Raw genomic sequence first — 17,432 nt, 5'->3', positions numbered from 1 at the left:
ACAATACTGGGATGCATGTGTATTTATCTTGAACACACCCAAAGGAAATGTACAGGTACAAATTAGTCAGGACACCACTGAACATATTTGTATAAGGTAATTCCACAGTGGTCTTTCAGGGGGTAAAAGTCGTATGAACTTGTACATGATATCAATATTGTATAAATGTTATCTCTAGGACTTGACATATTGTCATTCTGTCCAATACCACGTGTCCTAATTGTCATATGAAGCAGCACATTTTAAAAAAATGCATTCATGAACATTTAACTTAGTTGTGGGAGGATGACATTTCCTGATGCCCTTATCATTAAACATCAAATTTAAAAATGCACATTAAGTAGAGTCCACAATTAACTGAAATACAATTCTTGTATTTTCCTGTGATTCCTGATTCAGTTTTCACATTTTTAATCTCTCTTGTAATGCAATTAAAAGCCCCCCAAAAAAAAACAAAACCCACAAAAGCACAAAACATAGCAAGAAAACCTGTATGAAATGTTATTAATTGTTTTGACAGCATAAGTCTGTAAAATGTTTAACACTAAAGATACAATTCTTACAATTAAAATGTTCAGCTGTGTGCTTGTAATTGGCAATTTCCAATGGAAGAAAACACAAGGTTCTTGGAATTTCAACACAGGTGTATTTACTCGAATGAACAGGGATAAGTGTGCAAGCAAATCAAGAAACTTACACAAGGGGGAAATAAGGGAGAAAGGCAATTTCCTTATAAGGCTATCCTGCAGGAGGGAGTGGTTGCTAATTTAAAATGCTTCACAGCGCTTAGGTAAGTATATGATTCAGAAGTGTAAAGAGTCCTTTTCTTTCTTTATGGGAAGCTTGCTTAATAGATCTCAGCCTCTTCTCTTCCTAGAACTGGTAGATGCATCTTCCAGTACTTGGAGGTCTCTTTAGCTTGAGAGTTCATTAAAGTCTGTACTTTTGTTCGTTTTTAAGATCACGGGATATCTGATCAGTGGATTTCCCATAAACTGCCATCCAGGTTTAGTTCTTAATTCCTCCCAGTTGCTGAGCTCCTCTTCAATGCCATTCTTACGGACAAGGAAGCCCCTAACCTGTAACAAGGCTGTTTTGGTTTCGGTGACCAAATTTGATCCCGGAGTGGATTTGGGCATACGAAATGGGGCGCGTCGAGACACAAAGAGACTCCACAAGATCCTTTCTCGACTGGGATTCCAGGTGGACATTCACAATGACCTGTCTGCAAATGAGATCCAGCAAGTATTTAAAACAGGTAGGCCCAAGCTGTGTGATTTAATGTCTTGCATGTCTTTATGGTGCTCCATGTAAGTGATGTACCAGCTCTTGTGAAAACAGTGCTTACTACCATGTATTTATATGCATTCATCACTATATTCATTACAGTATGTAATGCAGTATATGTTTGTACACAGCAAGTTCTGTCGGTGTGATTTATTGAGTTAACACCACACACTGAAACACATTGAAACTGCAAGGTTGAATTTCAGTACACAAATCTGCTCTCTTAAACTGTTAAATGGCAATGTATTTATTTAATTGTTATTGCCTAGAGCCATGCAAAACAAATAATCAATGTATAAAATGTGTTTATCAATTAAAATAATGTGATAATAATGTGCTCCCAGGTGTAAAACCAACAGACCCAGGAAATCTTTCGTTCCCACTGCATTTACACTCTTAAACAATGCAAAGTATCTACCCTGTCTCTTGTTTCTTTTCTGCTGTAACACTACTGTATTCTCTTCCCTTTTGGTGATGTTTATTTGTCATTGTGTTGTTTGACTGTGCTGTAAAACAGATTTCCCCTAGGTGACAATAAAGCTTGAACTGAATGGAAACAAGAATCATAAGAGCTTTGCAAAAAGAGCTCAGCAGAACCCACAATCATGAAGACAGGTGTTAAGAACACGTCATATACCCTTTAGTTTTCATATTGTGACCAAGCATGCAGTAACCCAACAGCTTTTGTCTGGATGTAATGTGAAGGCGTGATAAATAAATCTGCAGTTGCAGTTATATTAATGTGCACTGTCTCGGCTTTTCCCAGCAGATGTATATTTCTGCATCTGTTCACATGGGCAGACAATTTGGCACCTCTGTTTAGTAAACCTGCAGACAGAATTCCCAGACCTTCAATTTAAGTCAGACAGATTTTAAAGGAAGCAGTGATAATTGACATTCTCATAAATCACATGATTTCAACTAGGTCATAGTATATTACACAAGGAGGCTGCCCCAGCTGATAGAAGCCATAAAACATTACTGCTTAAAAGAGAAAAACCTTTGGTCCCAGTTTTGATGAAACATGAAAACAGGTAAAACTCTGTTTTTGTTATGTAGAACTAAGAAAAAGAAGGATGGTATTTTTTCTGTGCTTTCTACTCAATTCCTCCATTATGTGTTCTTTGTTTAGTCTGCTTTATTAAAATTATTTTTAAAAATAAGATGTGGCACGGTGATGCGGTGCTTTTGCACTGCTGCCTCACAGTGCTGGGGCCCTGGGTTCAATTCCTAGGGTGCTATCTGCATGGAGATTGTATGTTCTCCCCTGGCTTGAGTGGGCTTCCTCTGGGTGCTCTTGTTTCCTCCCACTGCCCAAGGACAGGTTGAGTGGCTTCTGGGAAAACTGGTCCCGATGTGAGTTTGTGTTTTGTCTGTCCTGTGATTGTGTGGTGTCCCATCCAGGGTCCTACTTTGTGCCCATTTCTTCCTGGGACGGGCTTAGGTTCCACCACGAGCCTGTATCGGATAAAGAGGTTAGAAAATGATGGACGGATAGCTTGTAATTCTTTTATTTTGGCTACTAGCACTATCTAGTCTTCGTTCACTGAACTATACCCTTAACTAAGCCAAGAAACACATTTGCAAAGAAAACAATCACAAAAGAGCAAGAGACCAACATGGGGAATATCCAGAAGAATGCCAGTCATGCAAACCTTCCATTTCCTTTCTCCTTTTCTTCCGTTTACCTCCCCAGCAAGCACGGAGCCAGTCGACAAGTGTTTCGTGGGGGTCTTGTCTAGTCACGGAGAGGAAGGTCTAATTTTTGGGGCAGATGGGGCTGCAGTGAGGTTGGCAGATATTTTTGGATGGTTTGGAAATCCTGTCATGGCTGAGAAGACTAAGGTCTTCTTTGTGCAGGTAGGTCATGTCTGTTCTCTGTATTTTAACTTTTACAGTTTTAACTGTCCAGGCCACAGAGTTTCATTTCTTCCATAAAATAATTCCAGATGCAGATTTTTCCACATTTCTTCCCAGGAGAGGTTCTTTAAGACCTTAGGGATTGTGAAATGTGAAAGAGATCTGAGTTTATTAATCTTGTGACACTCCTTCATGATACGAAAATAAAATCTATATTAATCAGTGCCACAGAGATCATCTTGACTACTTGTTCAGGTTAGAATTAGGCTGGAAACATGCTCAATCAAACATTTAACCTAAGATACTCTTAGGTATTCTTAGATACTTCTCTTCGAAATTCTCTGACAAAACCAGTCTGCTCTGTTTTTTTTATCAAAAGCTATGCTCCAGAAATTCTTACAATGTGTCTTGGGAATGTACGAGAACCTGACTGAAAATTATCATTTCCTGTTGCAAAAAAAATTAATTGTATAAAGCCAAGCATGTGTAAACTAAACAGAAGAGCTAACATTTTTCTGCAAAAAGTCTTCTGTACAGTACTTGAATTTGAATGTTAAAGATGAAGAGTTAATGGAAAGACCTAAGTCAGGGTGAAAATAACTCTCCTCCTAGCTTATCTGTACTGGGGTATTGACTTTGCAAACAAAATGGACATGTCTTTCAACATTTTTGAGAGTGCCACACTTCAGTTGTGAAGAAAGGTCTTTGCTAGTCATAGAACCATAGCATTGGCTTGTGTTTCTCTGTTTTTCGCAGGCTTGTCGTGGGACCGATCTGGATAGCGGGGTGGAACTCCAGACAGACTCGCCAGAGCTCAGCCAGGAAGAAGATAGCTTCTCTCACTGCCACGCCATCCCCATCAACTGCGCCGTCACATTCGCTACTTCACCAGGTAAGACCCAGTCACGCTGAAAAGTCAGCCACCAAGAACAGGCTGAACGCGTTATTGAAGCTAATGTACCGGGTCACCCAGAATGAAAGATGGTGGAACAGGGAGACCGATACACCTTCTTGGCTTTAACAAAGGGAACACAAGGTAAGCAGTCTTAGCCTTCTAGACATTTTAGGACAACAAGTAATGAATCCAAAAATGTTCAAATAAAAGTGCTGGACCTTTGATTTAATAAGAGAAGCCATGGAAGAATGAGAATTCAGCTCATTTTACTGGCAAGAAAGCACGTTATAGTGGCTTTTAGAATGACTGGGAGAGTGACCGATCAACAGGGCCAGAAGTCTTAAACACGGCTGTGTTCTGTCGTCGGCAGGGTACTCGGCTTTCCTTCACCCCTTGGGCTCGGTGTTCATCCAGACCCTCTGCGACCTCCTGGAAGAGGAGGGTGGGAAGAACCTGGAGATCAACCAGCTCCTCACCCGTCTCAACTACCGTGTGGCTTATAACTTTGAAGCCAGGGGGAGGGACCTGGCTGGCAAGAAGGTCATGCCCTGCTTTGTCACCCGACTCACCCGAGAGGTCTTCCCGTTCGCTGACAGAGCCCAGCACCCACAGTAAGACCTGTCCCCAGCCTCCCCTCTCACAGCCTCGCTTGACGAGGCCCCGTTGCCATCCAGCTCCTGCAACTGGTCCGTGGTGAAGCTACTGAGGGCTGATGTAGTTGGTGCAGTCTGACCGTGGACTGGGCTTTGTCACAAATGTCAGATGTTGCCCAACACCCTGGACTCCTGACTCTATGCCCTTGTCCCGTATGCTTTAAAGTCACACACTTCTAGTGAGGCATTTGAGTTTCCACATCCTGTGAATGGGGCTAAACAACTGGGCACTGCTTGTCTAGTTTGTGGCACTGGAGGGTATACAGATATGGTGCTCCCCAAATGTCCTGGTTTTTGGTCCCTAAATTATATTTTTTTATTTTTAGTAGGTATACTGTATATGTTTCATGTTAAAATAAGATCTCTACAATGATTATTTCCTTTGCTTTATGAAGTGTCTTCTTGAATTATTCCTGTTTCAGAACACTGCTAGCTCTCTAATTTTATCTTGTAACTAGTGGTGAAAGTCATTCATATTGTACTTATATAGAGCCCTGAAGTATGGAACTGAACAGGATTGACAGCAGGATACCTGCTATGTGATGCCATGCAATGCACACGGTGGAACAGATATCAACACAGCAGCATCTGGTTGTGGGATCTTGCTTACTAGGATTGTTCTCATGATTCTTAATTTATTTGGCTAATGCATTTATCCAAAACAACTCGCTACTGTTACAATGACCAGTTTCTTTATATGCAGATTTTTGGTTCACACGTGAATTTGAGCCCACAGCCCTCTACACATTTAGCCACCTAGTTACTGAGCATAAGTAACTGAGCTTTTGTTTCTTTGAATGACATTTAGGGAATTATAAGTTACAGGTGCAATTAAAAGAACAGCTAAGTGATTGTTTTGCATCATGTTCCATTTTATAGTTAAAAAAATAGTCATATAGTAGTAAAATAGTATTTGATTAAAGTTTAGCCATTGAAAATAGGTTTTAAATAAATACAGTTTAATTTTGCATTGCAAGACAATAATATACATGAAATGTTTTGAAATTGATTCAAAAAGGAAAGTTAAATTGTGCCACAAATGTGACAATGCAACTCCTTTGATTGTTATATTTCTGCTTTGATTGATCAGCCCTCTCTGCATGCCTGAGGAATATTAATTTACAGACCTTTAATTGAGAAAATAATTTAATTCTTCAGAATATATTGCAGTACTATATGCCATCTAACAATTTAATAATTATTTAAAATGTATGGATTTAATTTAAAAAACAATACTTTGATTTAAATTGCACACTTTGTTGTGCTGCAGGCTTCTTCACCAAGTTATTATTGTAAATTTGTTCTTAAGATATTAACCTGGTTAAATGAATTAAATTAAAAAGAACAACTTCACCTCCTTCTGCATATATTCTTTGTACTGTAAATTTATCTTTTTGAAACTTTTCACCTACCCCATTATTTGTCCCTACCAAGAGAATGGACTTTCTGTATTGTCACATACTAGACAGTTTAACACGTTTTCTCAAGAAATGCATCAAGCATAGATAGACAAATGCGTCTGTCATCACCTCTGTCGGATTTGCCCTCCAGCACCCATCAGGTGTTACTCATTTAGAAGGATCTGGCTGTTCAGGTAGAACACCTGGCCTCACAAAAACTGAGGTTACTAACATCTTGAGATAAATAGAGAAAGGGAAACCCGGACACGGTTGTTTAATCTTTAGTGAAATGACCCGGACACCAAACTTGTGACACCTGAATGAATTACGTTACGTTTACTGTGTACTAAAAAAGAAAATACTGGAAGTAAAACTATGCGTGCCAAGTTTGTGTTCACGTTAAACAAAAGACAAAAAATATTTTCTGTCTTTGACAGCTATGAGCGTCAGGAGTGCGGAACTTATCTGACTTCTTAAGAAGCAGCCTCTTTTTTTGGGACGACACTCATTTAAATCTGTTTTATGAAATTCCCACGTGAACCTAAATTTTATTTAAATTGTTGAACAGAAAATATTACCGAGAACCGCACCGAAGTCCCGTGAAGTGAACATCATTTTATATAAACTCGCTACATGTTTTTAAACCACGAACGTGTAATTTATAAATGAACTACGATAATGAAGGTTACACATATAGAAAACGTTGCATCTTATCAGTCCATTTTACTGAGCAAGAAGCCTGTTGTGGTTTACTGAACATACGAGAAAATCATGTGGCTCTTTTATGTCAATACTGTGCTTTAGATATAACTGTACCTTGGCCTCTTAACACTGCCCTCTCTGAAAAGGGTAATAAAAGGGTAATAAGGAAACACGGAATATCAAAGGTTCAACTCCCTTATCCTCGTTCATAATTTTGTTTTCTTTTGTTAGACTTATCCTAAAAATAATACATTTCTCTGAAAGCGTCCTAGTCTGTGACAGATCACAAAACGACTGAAATAACCACAAGTGAAATTTTGAAAAAGAAAATCTTTAGGGGAAAAACAACTTTTTAAATAAAACGTGTAGTACGCGTTGCTGAAATCCAAAAGATGTGACAATGGCCCCTCCTGGTGGCGTTCTAAGCAATCAATTAAACGATTCACTTTATTTCCATCTTAGACTTAGACATATATAGGATTTCACGTCAGGTCTTGTAAAACTGTACAAGTAACCAGACTAATGCTCTTTAGGTGATGTAAGCAGTGATGTTTGTATAGCAGAATTAAGAACATTGGATCAATTACAAACATGAGGCCATTTATCTCATCTAGTCTGTTTTTAGCAGCTAATCGATCGAAAGATCTCAACCAGGTGTTTCCCGAAGGAAGGCAGGGTATCAGCTTCAAGAGCTTGGTTGGGTAGCTTAGTCCATACTCCACTCCTCTGTGGAAAGACATTCTTATTTTGAAGTGCACTTCCATGTATGTTCCAATTACATCCTCTGGTTTGTATTTCATTGTTTATTCCAAAGAAGTATGCAAAGTGATGACCAATACTTTTGATGCCAAGGATTTTCAATACTTGGAACAGGTTCCCTCATAGTCTTATCTGCTCAAGTCTGAAAAGGTTCATTTTCTTCAGCATTTCAGCATATGACGTTTAAGCCCCAGCATGCATCGCTCTGCTCTGGAACATAATGACCAAAACTGTACACAATATTCTAAGTCTCTTCTAGCTCAGCATTTCCATTTTATTAATAGTTTATGCTTGGTTGCATGTGCATGTCTACATTAAACGTCATCTGCCAGGAATGCATAATTCATTTCAACAAAAGGATGGAATACCTAAAACTTTATCTGCCTTAAAATTCTCATTAGGGACTTTCACCAGTAATTCCAGTAATTGCTTTGAACCCCTAATTATACTTCCAATTTAATTAAAATTATGCTTAAAGTAAAGCTAAAATGCTTTGTGTGCCCAGTATATTTTTTTTGTCCAACTTCAAATATTCTAAACTCTTCTGAAGCTGAAGGAGGAGCAAGAATCCTGGTTATAGTAATGGTAAGAATACCAGGACGTCCAATGAAAATCTTATTGGTCTTTAAGTCCCCTGAAAGCAGAAGCAAAAAATTCTGAAATGGATGTACTCAAACAGGTTAAATCAGGTCTCAAATTTATTTTTCATTGACAGAAAAAGTGAATCAAATATTTATAAAGAACAAAACAGTATCTTTGCACCAGCCAGCTGCATTTGTCACCACAGTGACAGACTATGGAAACATCTGAGAAGGCAGGTCCTTGTTCTGTCCAAAAGGGTCCCAGGTAAGAAATGAAAGAGTTGTTTTCATTTGTCATTTAGACTAAATTATAGGATCCTAACAGTTTCCTTCACAGTAAGAGTTGGTCTTACTCTCCTACACTCTACCACATCTGAAACAAAATCTAAGTGGGTAAAATATTTTAAGTTACAATAATTTACTAGGGTTGCCCACTTTTAGAAAGTAATCTAAGCAAAAACTACAATAACAAAAAGAATGGACCTCATCATCTAAACCACTTCTCTTGAGCTCCTCATTTAAAATGCAAGTGCTCTTAATTTGCTAAATATTTTCTGCATGGATAAACATGATTACTTTTGCAGAGAATGGATTGTGATTCCTGAAAATTACCTATTTGGACAACAGGAATATTAATATTTACTGGTCATCTCCATAGCACACTAGTAATGCAGTTTTTGAAGAAACTCAAAATGTACCGCATTGCTGATTTCAATTAAATAAAGTGAAGGATATCTTTAGCAATCTGAGAACTAATGACGTATATGAAAACACATAATTACAAGATGCTACTTTAAATAAATAGGAGACACAAACAAACCAGTAACACAATTAACACATTTCAGAACTGAAGTTAACAAAACCATCCATTGTAAAAGCAAGTGCTTTTGTTTCGGTAATTTCTCTAACAAATTCACATGGCAAAAAAACAATCATAGACCTGCTTTGTAAATTGATCTTAATTGAAATTCCACACCCACCCACTCCCAGGATAAAACATTCAAAATCACATAAACTATCATCATTCACTTAATAAGCTTTTTTTCCTAATACACCTGCAGCACTGCAGTCTGTTGCTAAACCCCAGCAAAGCTGCTGCCTTCAAAGAACATAGATATCACAAATGACCTGCAATCACTCTACAATCACTGTAGTCCTCTGCTATCAAGACAATTCAGGCTTTCTGGGACAATCCTTTATCATCATCATCATTATTGCATCACAGTCTTGATTCAATTTGTTTTTTTTAATCAGCAATTAATTATTCAATACCCACCCAATTTGAAATTGTCTATTGTATTTTTATTTTTGAGCTCCTAATGATGCCCCTTGTACCTACTCTACATCAGGGAAAACACACCTCATTCTAATCTGACCCACAAACCCTCTTATTACACAGCGGGTTCAGTGCTGAATAAGCAGAGGCAGATAAATTACTCAGGGCATTTGGGGAGGTTGAAAGAGTCATAGAACCAAGAGATCCCTGGCCAACTCATCCCATCTACAACATTGGAGGTCCTGAGCTGACTGTTGGCAGCCACAGAGAAATGATAGTCACCAGCTAGGACCCAGGCTACAGCATGTTACTCTTGCATCTGAGAGTGGTTGAGCTCCCTTAGAAACTCCTCACTCAGCTTCTTTTGAATGAGAATTGTCAAGGGCTTGGCCAGATTACCCAATAAGCCCTCACAAAAACAGAATTCTCAAGTGTTCCTCACAGCCGTTCTGCACTCATTATACCAGCAGCAGTCTTCTGAATGATCAGGTGAACCAAGTAACTGCTGGGTATGGAAATGTCTGTCTGCTGCACTTTGTGCTTAGCATTGTGTCACAGTCATACATCTTATGCTAATTATGCTATGGCAAAGGTGCTCATTTTGACAAAGGCTCTGTATCATAGTGGTTGTAGAAGGTTGGTCAGATAAATCACAAAAAAGCAAGACTTTTTCAAGTATTCACACACTACTAGGTTTCAATCCTTTCACAAGGTGCTCTTGAGAGGCATTTATCTCTAAAAAATGTCTGGGATCTTGTATAGCAGCACAGTTAAAAAACAAGCCATGGTTTCTAGCAAATATGAAATAAATCCATTGAGAGCCACATCTCAGAACAGTTTAAAGCATCTGTATTTCACCCATGCATTACCGAGATACTGGTTAAAATGCCTGTCATCCGAGTTCCTTGCAAGAGAATAACAGGACAAGGAGCTTTTCAAAAGCAGACTAGCTGTACCCAAGTGCACAGGGAAATACATCAGAGTATACTCTGTCTTGTGAACGTCTTGCAGAAATATCACTTTGGGTTGAAATCCACACAAGATGTAAAGTACCATAAAGAGTTGCAGGCACTGCCACAAGGAAGAGATTACACAGAGGGAAATACAGATGAAGTAATCTGTGGTAGAAGATTAGAAGACTGGCTTCCAGCTCAGAAATGATCACATGCTCTCTCTTTTTTCTCCTTTCAGTTTGAAGGTGTCAGTGCAATTTAGTCCCATAGCAAACAGATAAGATCACAAACCAGTGAGCAGTCTACAGCCCCTTGTTTATGTTCTTGAGGAAAATAAAAATCACAAGACTTCTTACATCTCTCTCATCAGCAGACAAACGCTGTAACCCACGAGACGAAACAAACCATCTGTTCTAACTCTCATCAAGGCAGACCGCCTTTCTGCTAGCTAACTCAGTTAGATCTCGGTTCCTGGCATCTTTAAATAATGTAATATTTACTTTCATCTGCTTTGTAAGTCATGGTTTGAGTTTTCTCTGTCCAGCTTATACACACTACATTCGTGCACTGTACTGCCAATAAGATGTCTTATCACAGGAAAGACACCCAGGAGTCCTGCCATGGTGTCTACTTCCCAGCACTGAGTAGAAAGTTTTGTTAGCAAGCTCCTGGCATAAGGCAATTTTATCCTCTTCACGGCATGCAACGAGAATGCAGCCACAAAATACATAAAAGCTGTTCTTCTTTTCATTAAGATTTGCTTAAAAAATTATAACCTAATCAAGCAAGAAGCACAAAGCAAGTTGAAAAATTGCGGATCGTTCAAAGTGCATTAAATAAAATGTAAAAAATGTTCAGATTGCAACGTTTCTGTCTCTTCTTCCTTCACATCATCTGCAGAAAGGTCTTCTCTGTCTTCACATCAGTGGGTGTTTCACAGCTGGGGGAAGGAGGGGCACATTATGGAGGATTAGTGCGAGAGGTGATGTAGATATTAATCCCAAGTTACAGTACTGTCCAAGATATACAAACAATACACTAAAGTGCACTAAAGAAAAAAAACATTTAGAAGAAGGCATGCATGTTGATTCGTGTATATATTTAAGTACAGGTGTATACTGGGGCATAACCACAATGTTTTGATATAAAACAGACTAATTATTTAACCACACAGTGTAAATTAAAAACAGCAATTATATACTCCTCAGCCTTAGAAGTGCTGTCATCTCAGTCATCACTTAGTATTAAATAAAAAACAGGAACTTAAATGTTCTCTGGTTCTGTTTAGGTATTTGTTTATTCTTTGTAAATCAAGAGATCCTTTGGCTTGATATCTCTAAGATGTTAATGTTCGATCAAAAAAAAAACATTTAAAACAAAACTGCTTTAAAAAATACTTATGGCTCGAGTTCCACACTGCATAGGTTTCCAATAGTGCGTGTACCACTTTTTATTACATTAATTTAGTCTAGCACGTAGGAGAGATAGTATCTACTGCCCTTAATTTTTTCAAAACACTTCACAAATTATTACGGTCAAGAAAATGTCCAGATGATTGAAACATGCAGATTACTTGCATGTTTGAATATAGAAAGCTACAAGCATAACTTTCATGAACAATCATGTTTAATGGTTTTATATGAATGCCTTTAAATTGTATATATAGCCTTATTTCAGCCTGAACAAAAACTCTGTAACAAAAGACAAACAGGTGTCTAAACCGAAATGTCTAGTGACCTATAGTCACTACAGCCTTGCTAACACACAAGAACTATGATCTGAGAAGCAAATGGGTTAGAAATTTAACCTGGTAACTGGTCACTGAATTCATCAGTAGTTTTGTGAGAAAGACAGTGATTGGGGTGCTGAGAGGGGTCTTGATGAAGCAGACTGTCCTTTAAAATTGTTACCTTCTGTTCAAGCCTCTGGTACTCATTTGATTTGGGCCGTCGTAACGTTCTTGACCTCCTTCCTTCCAAAACATAGGCAATGATCTGGGACAGAGAGAGAAACAAATTCAAAATGTCAATAAGCAGACAAGTAAGGAGTTCCTGTATAGTACCTGTGTACTGGAGCAGCTGTGTCTTAGAGCTGTCCATGCTAGGTTCAGAGTGCCAGATATGCTAGAGGTTGCCAAACAGAACACTAATGCAGCTAGTCTCAAGTAGGCTTTTAACTAGGAAATAAACAGGGAATCTGAGTGTTTCTGAGCTCCTTCCATCAGATTGTTGATTTAGACTACCCAGATTTATGTGCAATAGAAATAAGGTATCCCTTATTCCCATGTTATTAACCTGCTTAAATCGACAACTGATTGTACTGTATATTTTACTTTTTATTTTTTCATCATACATGTATCTTATGTATCTCTCGCACACTGATGACACAATTTATTTGGTTTTTTTTCTAAGTGTTTACTTAAGCTGCTAACTTGCTTCTCTCATCTTCTGCATGTACGTTTCTTATTTGCCAATGGGTTTGTGTTGTGTTAAATGTGTTGTATTACATTTCTTACCTACCTGCAAAGCATATTTCCCACCTGGGACAATAAAGTAATTAAGTAAGAAAACTGGACAAGGTATCTAGTTTCTTGTTAAGATCAGACCAAAAGATTGTTTTTTCTGAGAGACTGGTTAAGAGAATTAAGAGTCTCCACCCACATGAGCAACAGTGTTCAGTGCTTGCCAGTTGACTCAGGGTTTATTAACTACATAATGTGTTAACTGCAGTGGTATTTTTCAGCAGTGAAGAAAGGTTATTTTGAGACATGTGAGGGGAAATGCCTGTTTGAGCCAGTTTGCTCTACTGGGGAAGGAGGTTTTGACACAAATGAAAATAAGGCAAGAAAAGTATCTTACAGACCATATTATGGAAGGTCAATGATTTTATCAAACTATGGCACAGTCCCATCTCCAGTATTCCTAATAGTTCAGGTAGTTAATGTGACTAGGTCCTCCTACACCACACTACCAGTTAGGCAGGATCTACCAAATCTGTGCTGATGACACTATAGGCCTATTGGAATGTTAAGTAAGGTGCAATATCAGATTGCATTTAGAAATGAGCCCGATTTTGAATTGCTGACTGTTACCAATCCTTGCTGAAGCTCTTGCAGCTTGTGATTCTAAGTGTAACTCATAGCAGCTCGCTGGGGCTTCCTACAGCTCAGTGCAACACAAAAGCTAAACATCAGTTGCGGCAAATCCAACTGCAAGGGAAATCTGCAGGCTGTCTGGTGCTTGATCTGCTTGACTAGCAACACACTACCTGCATCTGGCCAAGGTAAAGAAGGGCAGGGGGGTTAGAGGGAGCAGACATCAGCCTTACCTTGCGTTTGTTGTGGTAGCCGATGTACAGCAGGGCCACCAACATAGCAGATGATACCAGATAGGCGAAGAAGTGGCTGCTCTCAGAGTCATCTTTGGGCTGCAGGCCAGAGCTATCCTGGTTGTTGAGCCGAGAGTTATCTTCAGAATCATCGACACTTACATCATCGGTCTTCTGCCCTTTTTCTTCTACTTCTCCTTCATCTTCTTCTCCTTCCTCTCCTTCATCTCCTTCTCCTTCCTCTTGGGCCTCTGTAGGCTTCTTGTCCTGATCATTATCTTGCGACTCCCCAGTCATCGGGGCAGTGGGCGGTCGGGTACTGACTATTTCTGGTTGCTTCTCTGCTGTATCAGGGTGTCTTTGTTCGATACTGGTAACCATCTTGGTTCCAGGTGCAGCACCAGAATTTTTCTCTTCAGTGCTCTGGGTCTTTTCTGTGTCTGATATGGGTTCAGAGGTTGTCTGCTTGTCAGGCACACTAGTACTTTTACTTTGTGGGTCTTTGTTTGGAGGGTCTTGAACAGAATCTGGGTTTGTGGTTTTGTCCTTGTCCCCTTCAGGGCTATTTCCACCCTGCTTGCTTTGTTCCTGAATGTTCGTTGTTCTAGGTTTTTCTGCCACAGAATCTTGTGTTTGCTTTGTTGCCACAGATGGATTACCGGACCTGTTGGCACTTGTGCTGGGACCACTGACAACCACAGCTGTCTGAACAGTCGTAGAGGACTCAACATGTGAAGCGGCATTTTGGTCGATTGCCTGGCTCTTATCCTGATGAGATGTACTACTAGTTTTTGGACCTACGCTTGGACTTCCAATTTCTCCTTTGGAAGTTGTACTGGGGTTGTTCCTTGAATTTACACCTGCTGCGTTTCCAGTGCTTGCTGCATTTAAGAAGAAAAAGAATCATACATAAACTTCTTACACTTTGTAACAGGCTAAATGAACCAAAAACACATTCTGGATACAATGGATTCAGGAAACAAACAAAAATAAAACAATTAAAGACCGACTAGTCCAAACCAATTAAATCCCTGTGTTATGAGAAGAACTCCAGATGTCATTTAAAACTCCTACTGCACACGTCTGATACGTAACTGTGAATCAATGATACTGCCCTGCAGTTGAAGATATATCTGTTATTTGAGTTCTTATCTGTACAAGTTGTTGTATTGTAGTCAGGTTTATTATCTAATTCATGTACTATAGCAATTGTGCACTGTAATCCACAGATCCAAACATCTTACTGTCCTCTTTTAACTTTTCATATCACAGACTCATTAGTGCAATATTAAAAGTGATCAGCGATCACTCCAGCATTGAGAGATGTTGACCTGCAATGCTAAATCGTAGATTTTTCACAAGTTTATATAAACTATATAATAGAAAAAGTACACAGCAGACTCTAAAATTACATGGTGGAGTACAACGAGTTTCAGGAATGATCTTTTTTCAGATTTATTTTCCTAAAGACACGGGGCACTCTCGAAATGCTTTGAGAAAGTTTACACAAAAGGTAGAACCAAGCTCAATACTACAGTATATGTAACACTATCTCCATCACAGTAGTCTTGTTTTCAGCTAATGCGGCATATATAGGGGATATAAGGTTCTAATACTAAAATCACATCTAAAGAATGCTCCACGGCCGAAACGTTGTGTTTTCTTCTATTTTCAGCATGGAATAAACCTACAGTATTACTTGTTCCTTCGCAGGCTACGCATGCTGACGCAACCACCCACCTGAACTACTAATACTAAAATCATATATACTGTAAGTAAGCACATAACGAATCTATGATATTTACGCACTTCAGGAAAGCTGTTTCACGTCAGGTAATACTTTAAGAAGCCGGATCACATTTTTAACAACCGTGATATTGTCGTTGCCACAATGCAACATCCATATATTACAGTCGACATTCTGCGGTGCATCCCTTTCATTTCATCAGAATTTACCCGGTTTAGAATCGTTTTACAAGGGTTTGAAGAACGACGACAAAACGGAACAAGGGCCATTGTCGACGAACTTAAGCAAGCATTCAGCTTGCACACTTTCATTGTTTCAATTGTAATTTTTTTTTTAACAGGCCGCCTATTTACAGGTTTTGTACACCAGCTTAAACGCAGCTTCGAGCGGAAATAAAATCCCATCGATTTAAATCCCATCGATATAACAGTAAATCGGCACGTATCAGTCGTCAATAAATCTCTCTTTTATATACCCCGATAACGCCAGCGTCGGGTCACGCAGCTGAGCTCAACGTCTTGGCCGTTACATTACAATCGCCAAAATTACACCCGCAATACACAACACACAACAAAGTGAAAGTGTCTGGCGACAAGCAAAACGCAGGAGTACACTGGTAATTGAAGTAGTTTTCCTACTTACCCGCTGCTAAAAACAACCACACCACCGACAGAATAATGACTAAACGGCGCATTTTTATGCAGAAGCGACCGAAATAAAACGAGTCAAATTGTACACGCTGTCAAAAATGACTCCGTCACCTCTGTCTCTCTCTTCCTTGTGTCGCAAAGGGTTACAGAAGAGGATTTATCACACGTGACGCGAAGCAAAAAAGCAACGCCGTGGTTTGTCCTAAAGACAGGGGGGCCCTACGATTGGATATCACGTTGCATTTCTCAAAAAATACCCAAACCTCCTCTGTGCTACTGGCTCTTTCCAGTAGACTCCAGGTTTGTCTAGTTTTTCTTGTCTTGTAGGAAATGTCCTCCATTAAGCGAACAGTAGCCCTGGTGAATAAGTGAACCGGAAATCCTTAACCGTGAATAACGCTCGTGACCGTGTCCGTAATAAATTATGAATTGAGTAAATCAAAGAGCAGTTAAATACACAAGGAAACTACTCTCAGAAGGAGAAAAATCGACTACTCGATAGATCGTTCAGCTTCGATTATTGATCAGCTACGTTTTCGAAGTGCTCTGGTCTAAGTGGTAATTTTACTTCAGGCTGAGCATGTCAGTCTTTCAGATTTAATCCTATGCGTGGCAGCTAAACTAACGAAGATGGTGTATTTTAATACAGTCGTGTTTTCTACAAATGGTTACCAGGTTCTTTTACGTAGACCTGTACACACTTGGAACAAGACGAGTTTTCTTAAGGACGTCCCTCCTAAAATATGTGTATAGTAGTATCTAACGCAGATTTTATTTCCACAAAGAATATCATCCAGATTTATCACAGTATTTATGTTGCTGAGGAAAACAAAGTTACCCTTGGTCACCGGAACGCAGCGCAGAAACCAAAGAGCTTTGCGAAAGTTTGTTGTCAGGCCATCCAAGATGAAAGGAGATCATCAAGTAAGACCTACAGCTTAGTTATTCAGCCACTGAGCGCAAGGAACTCGAATCGTATTTTTTATTATATCTGATTGAGGCCTCTAAGAAGGTCTCTGAAGGTTGCCACCTATAAAGGCTGTTTCGTTAACCACTGCAATTCAAATCTCTTCCTAGCTAGTGTCTCCGACATGGCTGTCTGTATCTTGAAATAGATTGGAAAAAGAAGATTGTAATCGATAGGCGTAATAGAATTGTTTCATTAATAAGAAAAATAAAATAAAAATAAAAATGTTGTTTGAGCCTAGTATGGCATGTATGTACGTGTTGTAAGCTACTCTAACAATCATCATCGGGGATCTCCAAACCTCAAGTATCCAGACGGTGACAGTGGTGCAAGTGAACAGATGACAGCACCGATGCAGTAGTAGCATGTTACCAC

The 17,432-nt window shown here is 39.2% G+C and overlaps 2 protein-coding genes across 3 annotated transcripts; one reads left to right on the top strand and one right to left on the bottom strand.

Moving 5' to 3' along the window:
* Nucleotides 1-776: 776 nt before the first annotated feature.
* On the top strand, nucleotides 777-6,052 carry LOC148674222 (caspase-7-like). 2 transcript variants are annotated; one of them, XM_088624171.1, is made up of 4 exons: nucleotides 777-1,258; nucleotides 2,984-3,147; nucleotides 3,904-4,039; nucleotides 4,413-6,052. In XM_088624171.1, the coding sequence occupies exons 1-4, from the start codon at nucleotides 1,048-1,050 to the stop codon at nucleotides 4,655-4,657; spliced, it is 756 nt and encodes a 251-aa protein (XP_088480297.1). In that variant the 5' UTR covers nucleotides 777-1,047; the 3' UTR covers nucleotides 4,658-6,052. The 2 variants fall into 2 exon arrangements, with proteins under 2 accessions (XP_088480297.1, XP_088480298.1); XM_088624172.1 differs by lacking the exon at nucleotides 777-1,258 and adding an exon at nucleotides 2,239-2,321.
* Nucleotides 6,053-8,241: 2,189 nt separating this feature from the next.
* On the bottom strand, nucleotides 8,242-16,412 carry LOC148674221 (uncharacterized). Its single transcript, XM_088624169.1, has 4 exons — nucleotides 16,083-16,412; nucleotides 13,694-14,574; nucleotides 12,277-12,360; nucleotides 8,242-11,306 (listed from the first exon to the last, which is right to left on the bottom strand). Exons 1-4 carry the CDS (start codon nucleotides 16,132-16,134, stop codon nucleotides 11,301-11,303), a joined length of 1,023 nt encoding a protein of 340 aa, XP_088480295.1. The 5' UTR covers nucleotides 16,135-16,412; the 3' UTR covers nucleotides 8,242-11,300.
* Between the last annotated feature and the right edge of the window lie 1,020 nt (nucleotides 16,413-17,432).

This window comes from Lepisosteus platostomus, chromosome 3, assembly GCF_059453375.1.
Source record: "Lepisosteus platostomus isolate fLepPlt1 chromosome 3, fLepPlt1.hap1, whole genome shotgun sequence".
In the NCBI taxonomy this organism is placed as follows: domain Eukaryota; kingdom Metazoa; phylum Chordata; class Actinopteri; order Semionotiformes; family Lepisosteidae; genus Lepisosteus; species Lepisosteus platostomus.
Note: the sequence above shows the minus strand (reverse complement) of the source record. Positions and strands in the feature narration are given on the sequence as shown.